This window comes from Dendrobium catenatum, unplaced genomic scaffold (assembly GCF_001605985.2).
Source record: "Dendrobium catenatum unplaced genomic scaffold, ASM160598v2 fragScaff_scaffold_1553, whole genome shotgun sequence".
Taxonomy (NCBI): domain Eukaryota; kingdom Viridiplantae; phylum Streptophyta; class Magnoliopsida; order Asparagales; family Orchidaceae; genus Dendrobium; species Dendrobium catenatum.
This window is the reverse complement of record NW_021320015.1, coordinates 1,037,451-1,050,234: the sequence shown is the minus strand read 5'-3', so window position 1 is coordinate 1,050,234 and position 12,784 is coordinate 1,037,451. Positions and strand designations below refer to the sequence as shown.

Below are 12,784 nucleotides of genomic sequence, written 5' to 3'. Positions count from 1 at the left end.
TTTTTCTTTTAATAAAGTAAATAAAATTTAACTAATTAGCATGAGATTAGAAAGATAAATAATGCAATTGATGATAAGTTGAAGCAAACCTCATTTTTGTAATACATATCATAGTCTTCGGTGAAATACTTGTGCGCTTCCTGACCATTGTCAAGCATGTCTATGTCAAAAGGACCAAATATTCCTATCATTCGAGCAAGCATCATTGTAGGCGAGTCATTTAGAAACAGAACCTATACAGAGTGAAAAATTCGCCAGTCAGATTGCAAATTCGTCCACGTTTCTTGCAGATGATAAAGTAGATCAAAAGTAATGGCAGATGTAAGAAAAAATCCCTTTTCTAAATTAAGACATAATGGCCATTAGCTATAGAACAACTTATTAGAGACCCCAAGATGGTACAGAAATAAGAGGAGTGATTTATGTAAACAAATTTGTTATTGGGTGATTTTACTACCATAGTTATAAGTTTGGGATGCGCATTAGAGGTGAAGATTGTTCAATAATTGAATAAGTGAATTTATAATAGTGCGTCACCAGTATTTAATGATCATGGAATCATCTAAAAAGGTAGAAATGCATTATCAAATCTAAAGTAAACATTTAAACATAAGTTATACATTTGTATTTTCTACATTCAGAATACATGATTTACTTTCGGGAACTTGAGTTTTTGTTTTCTCTCTCTTCTTTTTCTTTATTTTCAGGAGATTGAAGAGGAAAGAGCTAGCTTTCAGAATGTCATCTAAAAATTTCGATCAGTAATATTTTCTTCAATTTTGAGACAACAATATCGTAAGAGCCTTAGATATCATGACACATGTATCACAAATCGGCCTAAATCATGTCAGTTCAATGATTAATTGCAAGGAAAGATACATGCAAATATTTTGTTGGATGGTTACAGATATTTAAACCAAAAACCCAACAAAAGAGCTATTGAAACTACCATCTTAAAAATATATATTAAGATGAAAAAACAATATGATTAATTTGATTATATATATATATATATATATATATATATTCCTTTAAGAGAGAGAGAGCATACATCACCAGTGTAGAGCTCGGCTAAGATACAACCAAGAGACCACATATCAATTTTTTCATCATAGGGCAGACCAAGAATAACTTCTGGAGCTCTATAAGAACGAGATTGCACATATAAACATAAGTTGTCTGTCAGGAAGCAACTACTTCCAAGATCAATAACCTTCACTTCACACCTGCTGTAGCTCTTAATGAGAATATTCTCAGGCTTCAGATCACAATGGATTATTTTCAAATGATGCAGGAACTCCAAAGCCTCAAGACACTGCCGAGTTATGGCCTGAGAATAAAGAGTTTTTTCCAATTGTCATGTTTGCTATTTTGTAGCATTTTCCTGCTTAGAACGTTGAGTAAAACATGAACGTATAGTTTAAAACGTCATAAATTCAAATTTAAATAAAAGAAACAGCACCTTTTCTTCTTTCAAGGAAAAGCAACTTCAGATGATATTTATGATGCTTGTATGCTCAGTGAACAAAAATAAAACTTATGGTTCATAATTAGGATATGCTCGTAGATTCAAAATTAAAATGAGTTCGAAACTACGCAAGTCCACAGTTAACAATCCATCTGCCTCGTGGAAGAGCATTCTAGATTATGAAAGATGCTTAGGCTTACTTTAAGGGTCACATTTAATACTTTCTTCGAATTAATTCAGGGAGAAATTATTGAAGGGTCAAGTAGAGACGATAAAGATCCTATTATCCCTTCAATTATGCCAATAGAATCTACCAACACCAAACGGGTATAACATCTAGGAAACCAGATTAGCAATCGTGGATTGTCTCTCATGAATCCCAATAAAGATAAGTGAAAATGCGTGCCAATAACATTCTTGCGAGATTGATGTCGATTGGTTTTATTGAAAAAGAGTTGGTTGCACCAATTTAAACTAAATAGTTTAGAGGCACAAAGTATGTAGCATTTTTAAATGATTGGTGGATTTGATTTTAATTGATGGGCTTGCTAACATTAAGGGTGGCTAAAGTTTAGTTTGTGTTAGATTTAACATCTGTTAAAAGGCTCGTATTTGATTTAAAAGGTCTTTTGCCTTTGTGTAGACCCAAATTAATTGAAATTTGAAATATGGCTTATATATTCATTAAAAGGCTATTAAGCAGGACTTACAATCTTAAGAACAAGGAAAGCCTAGTAATAAGTCTTATGGACTTACCCTATAAATAAAATGACTTGATTAAGTTTGTTTAATTTAATGGCCTTGTTGGCTTTGTGTCAACCAATTAATTGAGTTGGGGCTTATATTCATTGGGAAACTCATTAATGTAACCTTGATGATGAGAAAAACTCAATATTTGTCATTTGAATTCTTGATTTATGTTTAATATTAGGAATTAACATGATTTAAAGTTGGGGCTTATAACTCTACTTATGAGTTGCCCAATAGCGGATCTTATCACCCCTACATGCAAAGTGACCAACATGGTGGGTTTTACAACCTCATTATGCAGGCAAGGTGACTCGTTTAGTTAGTTTGGTTTGATTTTAGTAGTTGATGTAGTGCATATTTTAACAAGCATAAAAGCGATAACTCATAAATACCCTTGGATCAACCAGGAGTCAATCGCATTAACTTTGGCCTTTAACCTATTTACTCGATCAACTGGTTTGACATTATAAGTTTGAAGAAAAACCTAAAGAGGTTATTTTGAGGTTTGTTGAAACCGTCATATAAGTTTAGGGTTATTTAAGAGCCTTATGTTTGTTTGCATGCTTCTCAATACAAAAAAATGATTGTAAAAGCATCATACATAATTGATATTCATGCATTATTCATAGATGTTGTTGACCTATAGTGGTTCTTTGATCACGGCAGAAACACTCCATCGACACATTTCCCTTATCTATGGTTTCAACATTGAACAATGCCCCCATGTACCTCTGCTTAGAGATCAAGGGTATGTGATGTGAGAAGGCTGAGACCACATGACGGTCATACCAACCACTACCTAACAACAACGAGGTTACCGCCAAGTTTTGTTCAAGCATAACCGTTAAAGGAGAACATTCATCCCTTCGAACTCATGTAAAAGATCAATAAAGGGCGGCTAAATTTCAGCTGAATCAAATATCAACACGACATGAAGGCCTTCATTACATGTAGTTTATTGAATGTGAGGTTGAGTGAAGACGGATGCAAAATTAGAGCGTGCAAGAGTTGGGGGAGACACTATGGTGACGAGTAAAATCATGTGAGAGACCACGAGTAGGGTTCACCAAGGGGAAAGAAGAGGAATTGAGGATGGGTTGAGGATGGATTCACACAGTGTAGAGGAATAACGTGATTGGATCATGCGAGAGCCCATGTGAGTGTCAGGAGAACAAAGCAGAGTGCAAGGGGAAGAGAAGGGGAGAGAGAGAGAGAGAAAGAGAGAGAGAGAGAGAGAGAGAGAGAGAGAGAGAGAGAGGAAGAGAGATCTTGTACATTGGAGGACAAGAAGACAAACAAGAGATGTTCGTTGGGAGGCACAAGCTAGAATGATTTACTCCATGGGCATCAGGAGAAGGGAGAGCACCGAACTAGGGGTATGGGAGGTGAGCCGTGTAGAAGCATTAAAGAAAATAAAGGAGGTGCAAAGGCACAGTTGAGAGACAAGTCCAGAGAGTGCGAGTGAATCATGGGTTTAGGAGGAAACGAGCCATAATGTGATCTCATGGACGTGTGCGCATGAATGCAAAAGATTAATGGCACATTAGTTTTAACGCGAGCATGCAAGTTGCATGGGTCTGAAGAGATCATAATGAGGTATGATCGTGCAGATCCTAGTGTAGATTAGATGTTGGCTTTTTTTGGCGTGCATGCTACATAAAAATAGGGCAATGCCAACGACCCTAATGATAGACCAAATCTGCTAGAAATCCCATAGGATTTTCTGCTAGAAATTTGATCGAACATAAGTGTAAATTTTCTGGTGAAAAATCAATCAAAAAGTCAATCCGTAACCTGATTTATTTCCACTGAGGCCCCTTCTTCCCTCATTTCTTGGAGCCCTTCCTTTGACCCAATAGCCGCCTACCCTATTCCACCAACTTGCTTGCTCCATTTAAGCTTGATCTACTAAATTCCTCTTTATATATAAAGATTGGTAATGCCCTCCATTTTCAACAAACCAAGATTTCAAATTTCATCCCTAAAGTTCTCCAATTTTAGCGATGTAAGTATTTTTTTAGATTTTTTTTATTAATTTGTTTGATTTGTGTTCCATATAATATTAGAACTATGTTTTTTCTTTATATTTATATTTTTCTTATTAGATCTATGTTAGCTATATGTATTTAATATTGTTAAACACATACTTTTTTTTAATTTATAAATTTTTTATCTTCAACTTTTTTTCCCTAGTTCTATATTTTTTTTTTAAAAGATCTGCATTTTTTTCCTTAGATTCATGTTAGGTCTATGTTAGTAAATTTTAGTTAGATATATTTTCGCTAATTAATATTTAAACATTTTAAATTAAATTTCTTTTTAATTTTTATGCATGCTTGTAAAATATTTATTTATTTAAATATTTAAAAGTAAATTAATTTGTTGCATGTATGTAATTTATTATATAATTCTATGTAGTTTTCAAATTAAAATTGCTTAGAAATTAATATCTAAATTATTTAATTAGCTTAATGAAAGTTTTAATAGATTGCACCCATTCTAGCAAGATCTTAACTTTAAATTAGAATGTGCGTGTCAACTATACAAAGTTATATCCTTAAACAAAGTTTTATCCACTAAGAGGACTTCTGTGGTAATATATATAGAGAGAGAAAGATAGAGTTCTAGAAATTATAAATAAATTTTTATTATGAAAATCACAAACCTTTTTAAAATAATTGGATCAAATAACCAAAAATATGTTGATGCATTTGATAGATATAGATTGATTTGTTGTTCTTATTAAGTGTATGATTGGACAGGTTTCACTAGTTATACACTTAAGCATGTTAAATTGGGACTTTGAAATTCAAACTTGATTTTTCAGATTTATTGAACTTGAACTTATGTGCTAACTCAGCTTCTAAAACCTATGAATCATCAAAGCAAATTAGCATTTAGGTTTGTGAGCTGCGAAGCCTTGCCAGTTCAAACCTTCGGCTTATTAAACTAGAATTTTGTATCAGAACTTAATTCTTTAGACTTGTTCAGCTTAGAATTTGTTCACGGGCATGGTCATTAGAGCTTATTGAATCAACAAAATAGTTCAACATTTCGATTTGTGAGCTATGGAGTTTTACTAACTTAGCTCTAGGGCTTGTTGAACTATAACATGATATTCAAGCAAGGCCCTTGTACTCGTTGAGCTTGAGTAACGACTTAGATCGTGGAAATTATTGAATCAGCAAAACAACTAGACCATGAGGTTTTCTAAACTAAACTAAGAATGCAAGTCTAGGCCTCGGCTTGTTTGACTATAACTTAATGTTCAAGCTCGATACTCAGACACGATGATCTTGAAATTTATATGATGATTTCTTTTTCTTTTTTAGCTTATTGAATCAACAAAATAATGTCCTTTAGATATGTGAATTGAAAGAAATTATCATCATTGTTGTGGGCTAGAAAGTTAGCGGCGGTAGAGTGAGAGAGTTCTATATCCTAGCTTTGCACAAAGATTGGCACATCCCTTAACTTGAAGACTATAATTACAATTGTTTGGAGAATTATTAGAAATAGTGGCAGAGTCCACATAGACATTTGGAGTTGAATGGTCAGGGCTCAATAGAGGAGGTCCAACTGCGGCGATTGGATGATGAATGATGCTACGATGGTGGTCGGCCGACGAAAGGTGTTGCAGTGGTTGTTAGCGGGCAAAAGTCTAACAACGATGATTGGCCGAAGAAAGGTCGATGGTGATGGTCGACAAAGGTCGAACGGCAATGGCCAAGCGAAGGTCTAGCGACAATGGCAGAACAAAGGTCCAACAATGACGAAATGTTCGACCGTGACGGTCGGGCAACGGAGTTCCAATGGTGATGATTAATCAACGAAATTCTGGCAATGGTGGTCGGCAAGCAGAAGTTTAACAGCAATGGTTGGCCGGTAAAAAACCTATGGTGGCGATCAGGCAAAGAAGGTCCGACTATGGCAGTCGACCAACGAGGGTTCGCTTGTAGTGATGCTTGGGTGGATCACTAAGATTCACCAAACCTTTAAGCTTTATTGAATCTCTAGCAAAGGGTCCACCTAATGTAGGGAGTGGTATATTTATAGATTTTTAGGAGTGGCATGCCCTATAAATATGGAAAATTCGAAGCACTCAGATAGTCCGTATTGATTCTCTTGATCAAACATTTCTTCAGCATTTATGTGCCTTGATAATGTCAAGGTTAAGTGATCTTGAGCTTGTTGGATTTGTCTCGTCGAGTAATTCGACTATAACCAATCAATAGATATCTCCTAACTCAACAAATCTAAGAGAAGGGTTATGATATAAAAAAATCTCTAACAATCAAATGTATGATGCATTTTCATTGGCGTAATAAGTCCAAAAGCCAGGCCATTATATTCTCGGCTCATAAACTTATGGGTCGAACTAACCATGCAAATTTAATAAGTTCTTCCAACAAAATTTACACATTCACACCATAACCAGTTTGATAGGTCTACGAACTTTGCCATGAGGCAATTATCTTAACAAGCTCAAGGAGCCAAAAAAATAGTTGAATTAATTAACACGTGAACCTAAAAGGGTAAAGTTAGATTGTCTTCTAAAATTCCCTTGCTATACATGGGAGTAGTTTTATATAAATTCACTTCAAAGCAAATTAACTGAGCTTTATGGTCAAAATCTAGAAAGCTAGGTGACAACACATGGTCACAACCAAATATAATTGCTCATTATCATTGATAGGTCATCATAAATTACCTTGATCAGACACGAATCTTGAGGCATATTTGAGTTGGAAACATTCAAAATTAAATTCGGGACCATCGACAAAAGGTGATCCAATCCGAGCCCGAATGAGCCCAAAGGCCCCAAATTATAGTTGAATTGAAAGTCTTGACAAAATAAACCAACAATGCAAAGTGTGATCCAATCCGAGCCTGAATGAGCCCAAATCAAGGGCCCAAAGCATAATTGAAAACTTCAAGACATTGATTGTATGACCAAATGGTCTGGAACGGAGCTTACAACCATTAAAATGCAATAAATGGGGCATAAATTCATTGAAAAACCAATATACGTGATTTATAATCTCAAGGAAAAGGTAAGCCCAATCACAAGGCTTAAGGCATTAGCATATAGGTAAAGTGGTCGGTTTAAGTAGGCTTTGGGTTGGCCCAACTACTTGAATTGGAGATTATATTCATTGAAAGAAAAGTAAGTTAGATTTATAACCATAATGATGAAGTAAATCTAATAATTTTCATTTAAATCCTTGATTAATGTTTGATATTTGGAATTAATTTGATTTGAATTTTGGGAGTTAAAACACATACTTTGGAATTACCATATAGCGGGTCTTTGTCACCTCACCAAATAGGCAAGATGGACTATAAGATGGGTGATAAGATTTTAATTGTTTTAACTTTAAGCTTTTTATTTAATTAGGTTTTTTATTATTTACTTTTTTTTTCTTGATTTTATTTGCTGATTTTTAAATAGGGGTAGTATGGTAATTTGTTGCTTCTTTAAATCCTTCGCTTTCTATAAATACCTATTGTTCATTTGAGAGGGAGATTTTTTTTTTAGTTTGATTTCAGATTTGAAAATCTGATAAGGTAGAGAAAGATCATTTTTCTTGGGGTAGATTTCCCATAACGCTTGAGAGAAGAGGGCTGAGGGTTTCTAGTGTCTTGGACTTCAATATCATTCTCTCACCGCCTTTGCTCTCCCCCGCCTGTCTTTGCACCTTCTTCGCCAACAGCAGTTTTTCCTCTCCACCAGCAGCAGCTTCCACGCAGGCATCAGCCCTTTCCGACCTTGGAACCACCGGTCAGGTCACAGTCTGGCCATTTCCAGCCAACCAGATTTTCAAGAACCTGAATTCCTGGCTTCTTCCTTGCAGCAAAGTAAGAATCAATCAACTTTCTAACTCCCACTAGCCTTATTGGCTGGCCTCACTGTGGGATGAGCCACGGCTCCTTGAGTCCAAGTGTTGGTCCAACTGATTCATGGACTGAACCTTGTGACTATCGCACAAGCAAAAAAGTCCTGCAAATTCAAGAAACAAATAACTACCTTCTGACTAATTTCCATCAGGCTATATTTCCTTCTAATATTGTTCGTTGAAATGCCTTATACAAGGATCTGGCCAATGTTTCTTTTTTGGTGTCTTATGAATTTATATATAGGGGCTGATTTCTTGAAGCAAGAAGGAGATTGTGGTACCATTGAAGTCCTGTTGGGTGCTGACAAGTTTCTAGGATTCTTGGAAGAAAGCAAGACTTCCGATCTATCAAAATTCTTAGATAAGTTCTAATTTCCTACATCTAACCAGTCTAATAACTGAATAGCTAGCAGTCATTGTAGACTAAGGTTTTAATTTAACGATTTATTCATTCTGATATAAAGCAGCTTTGTAGGAATTACGGTGTTTGTTGCTTTGGTTAGCCTTTAGCTTTCTCTTGCTGCTCATATTAATTTTCCTTTTTATTTGTGTGGCTTTCCTCTGTTTCTTGTAAATTTGTTGTGTTTCTCAGCACTGTAATATCAGTAAGTTAGAATTATTTTTAGCACTGAACCTTTTGTTTAGATAGTCTAGTAATATGTTTGGCAATAGAACTAGGGTTAAAAGCAAATGCAGCTGTTCATTTTTTCGGTGTCAATGGGTCTTGCAACCTCACTCTAAAGGCCAAATAACCGATATATTTAACAAACCATATATTTTTATTGAGAAAGAAACGAAATATAAACAAGCAAGATACAATGTTCCTCTTTCGAGAGGAGGACCTTTTTCTCCCAAACCCTAGATGCCGCTAGGATCGCTCACAAAAACAGTAGACGGAACAAACTCACAAAATTATGCAAAAAGAAAATAAAATTTAATCTTAGACTTAAATAAGCTCCTTTATTCCCTCCTAAATCAGCCATCTTTCCTTATGTATTTCCCTCTCCTATTTGAATTTCAATTAGGAAATCCTTTCCTAATTGATCCTCTCCTAACATATAAAATTAACTCCTTGCTAGGCCCTACATCCTCAGCTGACTTCCCCTCCCTATCCGCCGTCCTCCTCCTGGGCTGGAAATTGTAGGACTGGCCGGTCCGGGGTTTCCTGGGTCTACCCCTTGGGGGTTGTTGCAGCTTCCGCTGTATCATTAAGTTGATTTAATTTTGGTATGCAATATAAGACATTTTAGTGTGCATATTAAAGCAATGACTTGCTAGAGACCTTGGATAAAAAGGGAATAAATAAGACTAATCTCAAGGGCTTGGCATATTTTCCAAATCAATTGGGTTGACATCATAATCTTGAAAACAAGTATGAAGTTTTTTTATGATAAATTAGGAACCTCAATGTAGATTAGGATGATTTGAAAGCGTTTACATGTCAGATCACATTTCAATGTTGTAGTAAGATTATCCATGTGCCAACATATAATTAGTATATAGCTATTATTTATAGCTTTTAATGAGGTCCATAATGGTGCTTTAATCATTAATTGCCTTTGATAATGTCTTGATTAATTTGCACATCTTTCAAAGTAAAAATATATTTAACAAGCTTGGTATGTTCTACATAATAACATAACTGAGTTTTCCATTTATAAAAATCAATGTCTCAAACATAACAAGTAATCTTATAATCAATATGTATTATATAACCAACCTTTGTGAGCACATAAAGTTGATGATGGGGAAGATAAACAGAGAGGTGGGAAGAGAGATCAATAGCATGAGAGATTAAGGGAAACAAGAGCTCCACAACAGATTAATTACAGTGGAGGAGAGAGAGAGACATGTCATAGGGCTTTTCTTCACGAGCATTAGAGGAACAAGGGGCCAACATAGGGGGAAATTATTAGGTTCAGACACCGGACGACATCCGGAGCCAATGAAAATGCACCACATCACCTCCTACTCGGTACTGCTTGGTACTCAGTACTTCACAATACCGAGCTCAGTACTGAAAAGTTCCGAACGTAAGCTATGTCCGGTGTCCGAACCCAATAATTTCCACAATATAGGAGGGGTATGGGAGTCAAAGATGTGCATGAGTGCGCTAGACAATGGCACTATAGCAAGTAGAGACTAGAAAGGGTGAGCAAATCATAGGTTTAGGAGGATAGGGGTTCCAAATAGATCGTGCTAACGTGTAGCAAGGGATTGTGAGTAGCGTGTGGTCCGAGCCACAAATGTGTAGGCACAACGTGAATTAGAGCTATGTTTTTTTCTTTTCTTATTATTACATTTTTTCAGCTCAACACTTTCTACTAATGACTGTCATCATTCTAAATAGAACATGCAATACTATAACATAATTCAATCATCTAGAAATATTCATTTAGATTTACTTCTCTGTTAATTTCTTCCTAAGAATAATAGCATTTTGAAATTGAAACACAAAAATATTTATAAATATGAGAGCTCACTTGTGGCAAAACTCTCCTTAATGAAAGACTTGTTGGTCTCCTATATAGATTTCTCAAAATTGAACAAATTTAAGCCAACTTATAACATTTTTTAAATTACTAAAAAAATTACCTGTATCCTGCGTAATGTGAAATAAATATCCCCGCCTGAATCCTGATTAAATTTTTGGAATTCAAATAGATTTGCTCGAAGCAACTCACACACAATAAAAAGATGTTCCTGCATGAATTTTACAAAAGTTACTATTTTGTAATGTGGGTTAGATCAAACGCAAATTGTTATTTATGATGGAAATGGCGAAAGTACTTAAAAAGTTTAGAAATAAAAAGGACATACCAAATACATGAAGCTCCTATCAATGCAGGAAACTAAAAAAAGGTAAATAAGGGCAGTAATACAATAAATTGCAAAAAGGCTATTACATGATTTGAACATATAACCTCCATATCACAATAGAGTTAATCTAAATGCTACTCCTCGACCCACCTCAAGTGCATTCTAGATTTGAAAATAAAAATGGTTGACAAATAGCTTGAATTTATATAGAAAGATAACCATACTATATAGACATTACCAACTTGATCACAAATACCCACGTAAAGTAAACTATACCTTACATTCTAAACACAAGACATTGAGCTGAAATGATAACCAAACAGAAGATACAATTCCAAGAAGGAAAGCATGTCAAAGATTATTAGGCTCAAGAGTTAGCATGCTAGGTTTTCATCCTGACTTGCATATTTTGTACGTGTGCATGTGTCTGTGTGATAGAGAAAGAGGGAGCAAGGAAGGAATAGAGAGAGAGAGAGGAAATCAACGAGTGGAGAAAATTAAAAACCTCATAGATCAGGATATTAAAGTCATTGATTAATCCCATTTTAATACCAGAAATTAAAAAACAACAACAACAAAGTTTGATACTTTATAATGAATAATCTCTGATGTAAATGAGAGCATGCTAAAGAAGTTCATAAAAATATCAACACCCCAGCGTTTTTATGAACATCTCCCCACTCTCAGTACTTTTATTTCTTGCAGGGGCGTCAAAAAAGTATTTTGCATGATTTTTCATGGTTCCAAATTATTACACATTGCTTCTAGTAGAAAACTATTAAACAATCATCTGCAATGAAGTCCTTATAGTTCTTTTTTTCAATCACAAGTAACAAGTAATTGTTAAAATTATTAGTTTGTAGACTGCACATCTTTGTGCATGTATTACATGATTTTAATAATACCTCTCATATCAGTTTTGAATTAAAAACACTAAACCGGTAAACCCTAAAACATATTACATCACTTGCGACAAATTTCTTTATCTTTCAACGTAATAACCCATATCTAGCACGAGACTTCATAGTTTTTTATTGGACATTTATTAAGCAAAAGAAGGGACAAGTTACTCTTCAAAACCTAGTGTTAAGGATTACCAACAACAACATCATCAACCTTATCCCAACCATTTGCGGTTGATTTTATGAATTTTATTTATCCAATGGTCTTTATTAAGCATGAGGTGCTAAACTGAATGCCCAATTTTTATCCAAGTTACCTTCATTCTTCCAATTTTTCTTCTTAATCCTTCCGACATCAATTTTATCCACACATTTTATTGATGCATCTGATACCTTTAATTGAAAATTGCCAACAACAACATCAAGCCTTTGTCCCACTACGTGGGGTCGGCTACATGAATCCTTTTCGCCATTGTGTCCGGTTAAAAGTCAAATTGTCATCTAAATCTAATAAGGATAGATCATTTCTAACATTTTCTAAACAAGTCTTTTTAGGTCTACCCCTACCTTTCTTAACATAAGACAAATCTAATACCTCAACTTTCCTAACTGGGTCATCGGAAAGCCTCCGTTTAATGTCACCAAACCATCTAAGGCGACTCTCTCTAAACTTATCTTCTACTGGAGCTACTCCAACCTTTTCACGTATATGCTCATTTCGTATCCTATCTCTAAGGGTCAAGCCACTCATCCACCTAAGCATCCTCATCTCTGCAACACTTAACTTAGTATTATGCTTCTCTTTTAAAGGCCAACATTCGGCACCATAAAGCATTGCAGGTCTCACCACCATCTTATAGAATTTTCCCTTAAGGTTGAGGGGGACTTTTCTATCACATAATAAACCCAATGCATTCCTCCACTTCAACCATCCAACTTGAATTATG

At 35.1% G+C, this 12,784-nt stretch overlaps 1 protein-coding gene across 6 annotated transcripts in view; it reads right to left on the bottom strand.

Moving 5' to 3' along the window:
- LOC110101409 (dual specificity tyrosine-phosphorylation-regulated kinase 4) overlaps positions 1-12,784 on the bottom strand; it is a 33,040-nt gene that overhangs the window by 1,138 nt on the left and 19,118 nt on the right. For 3 of the 6 annotated variants that reach the window (XR_003702942.1, XM_020829293.2, XM_028700525.1), the window contains 3 exons: positions 10,711-10,818; positions 1,052-1,330; positions 90-233 (listed from right to left, as the gene is read on the bottom strand). Coding sequence is in view for 5 of the 6 variants with exons in the window: in XM_020829293.2 (XP_020684952.1) it covers positions 90-233; positions 1,052-1,330; positions 10,711-10,818 (531 nt within the window). In the remaining variant the exon portion in view is untranslated. The other 3 variants (XM_028700524.1, XM_028700526.1, XM_028700527.1) reach the window with 3 other exon arrangements.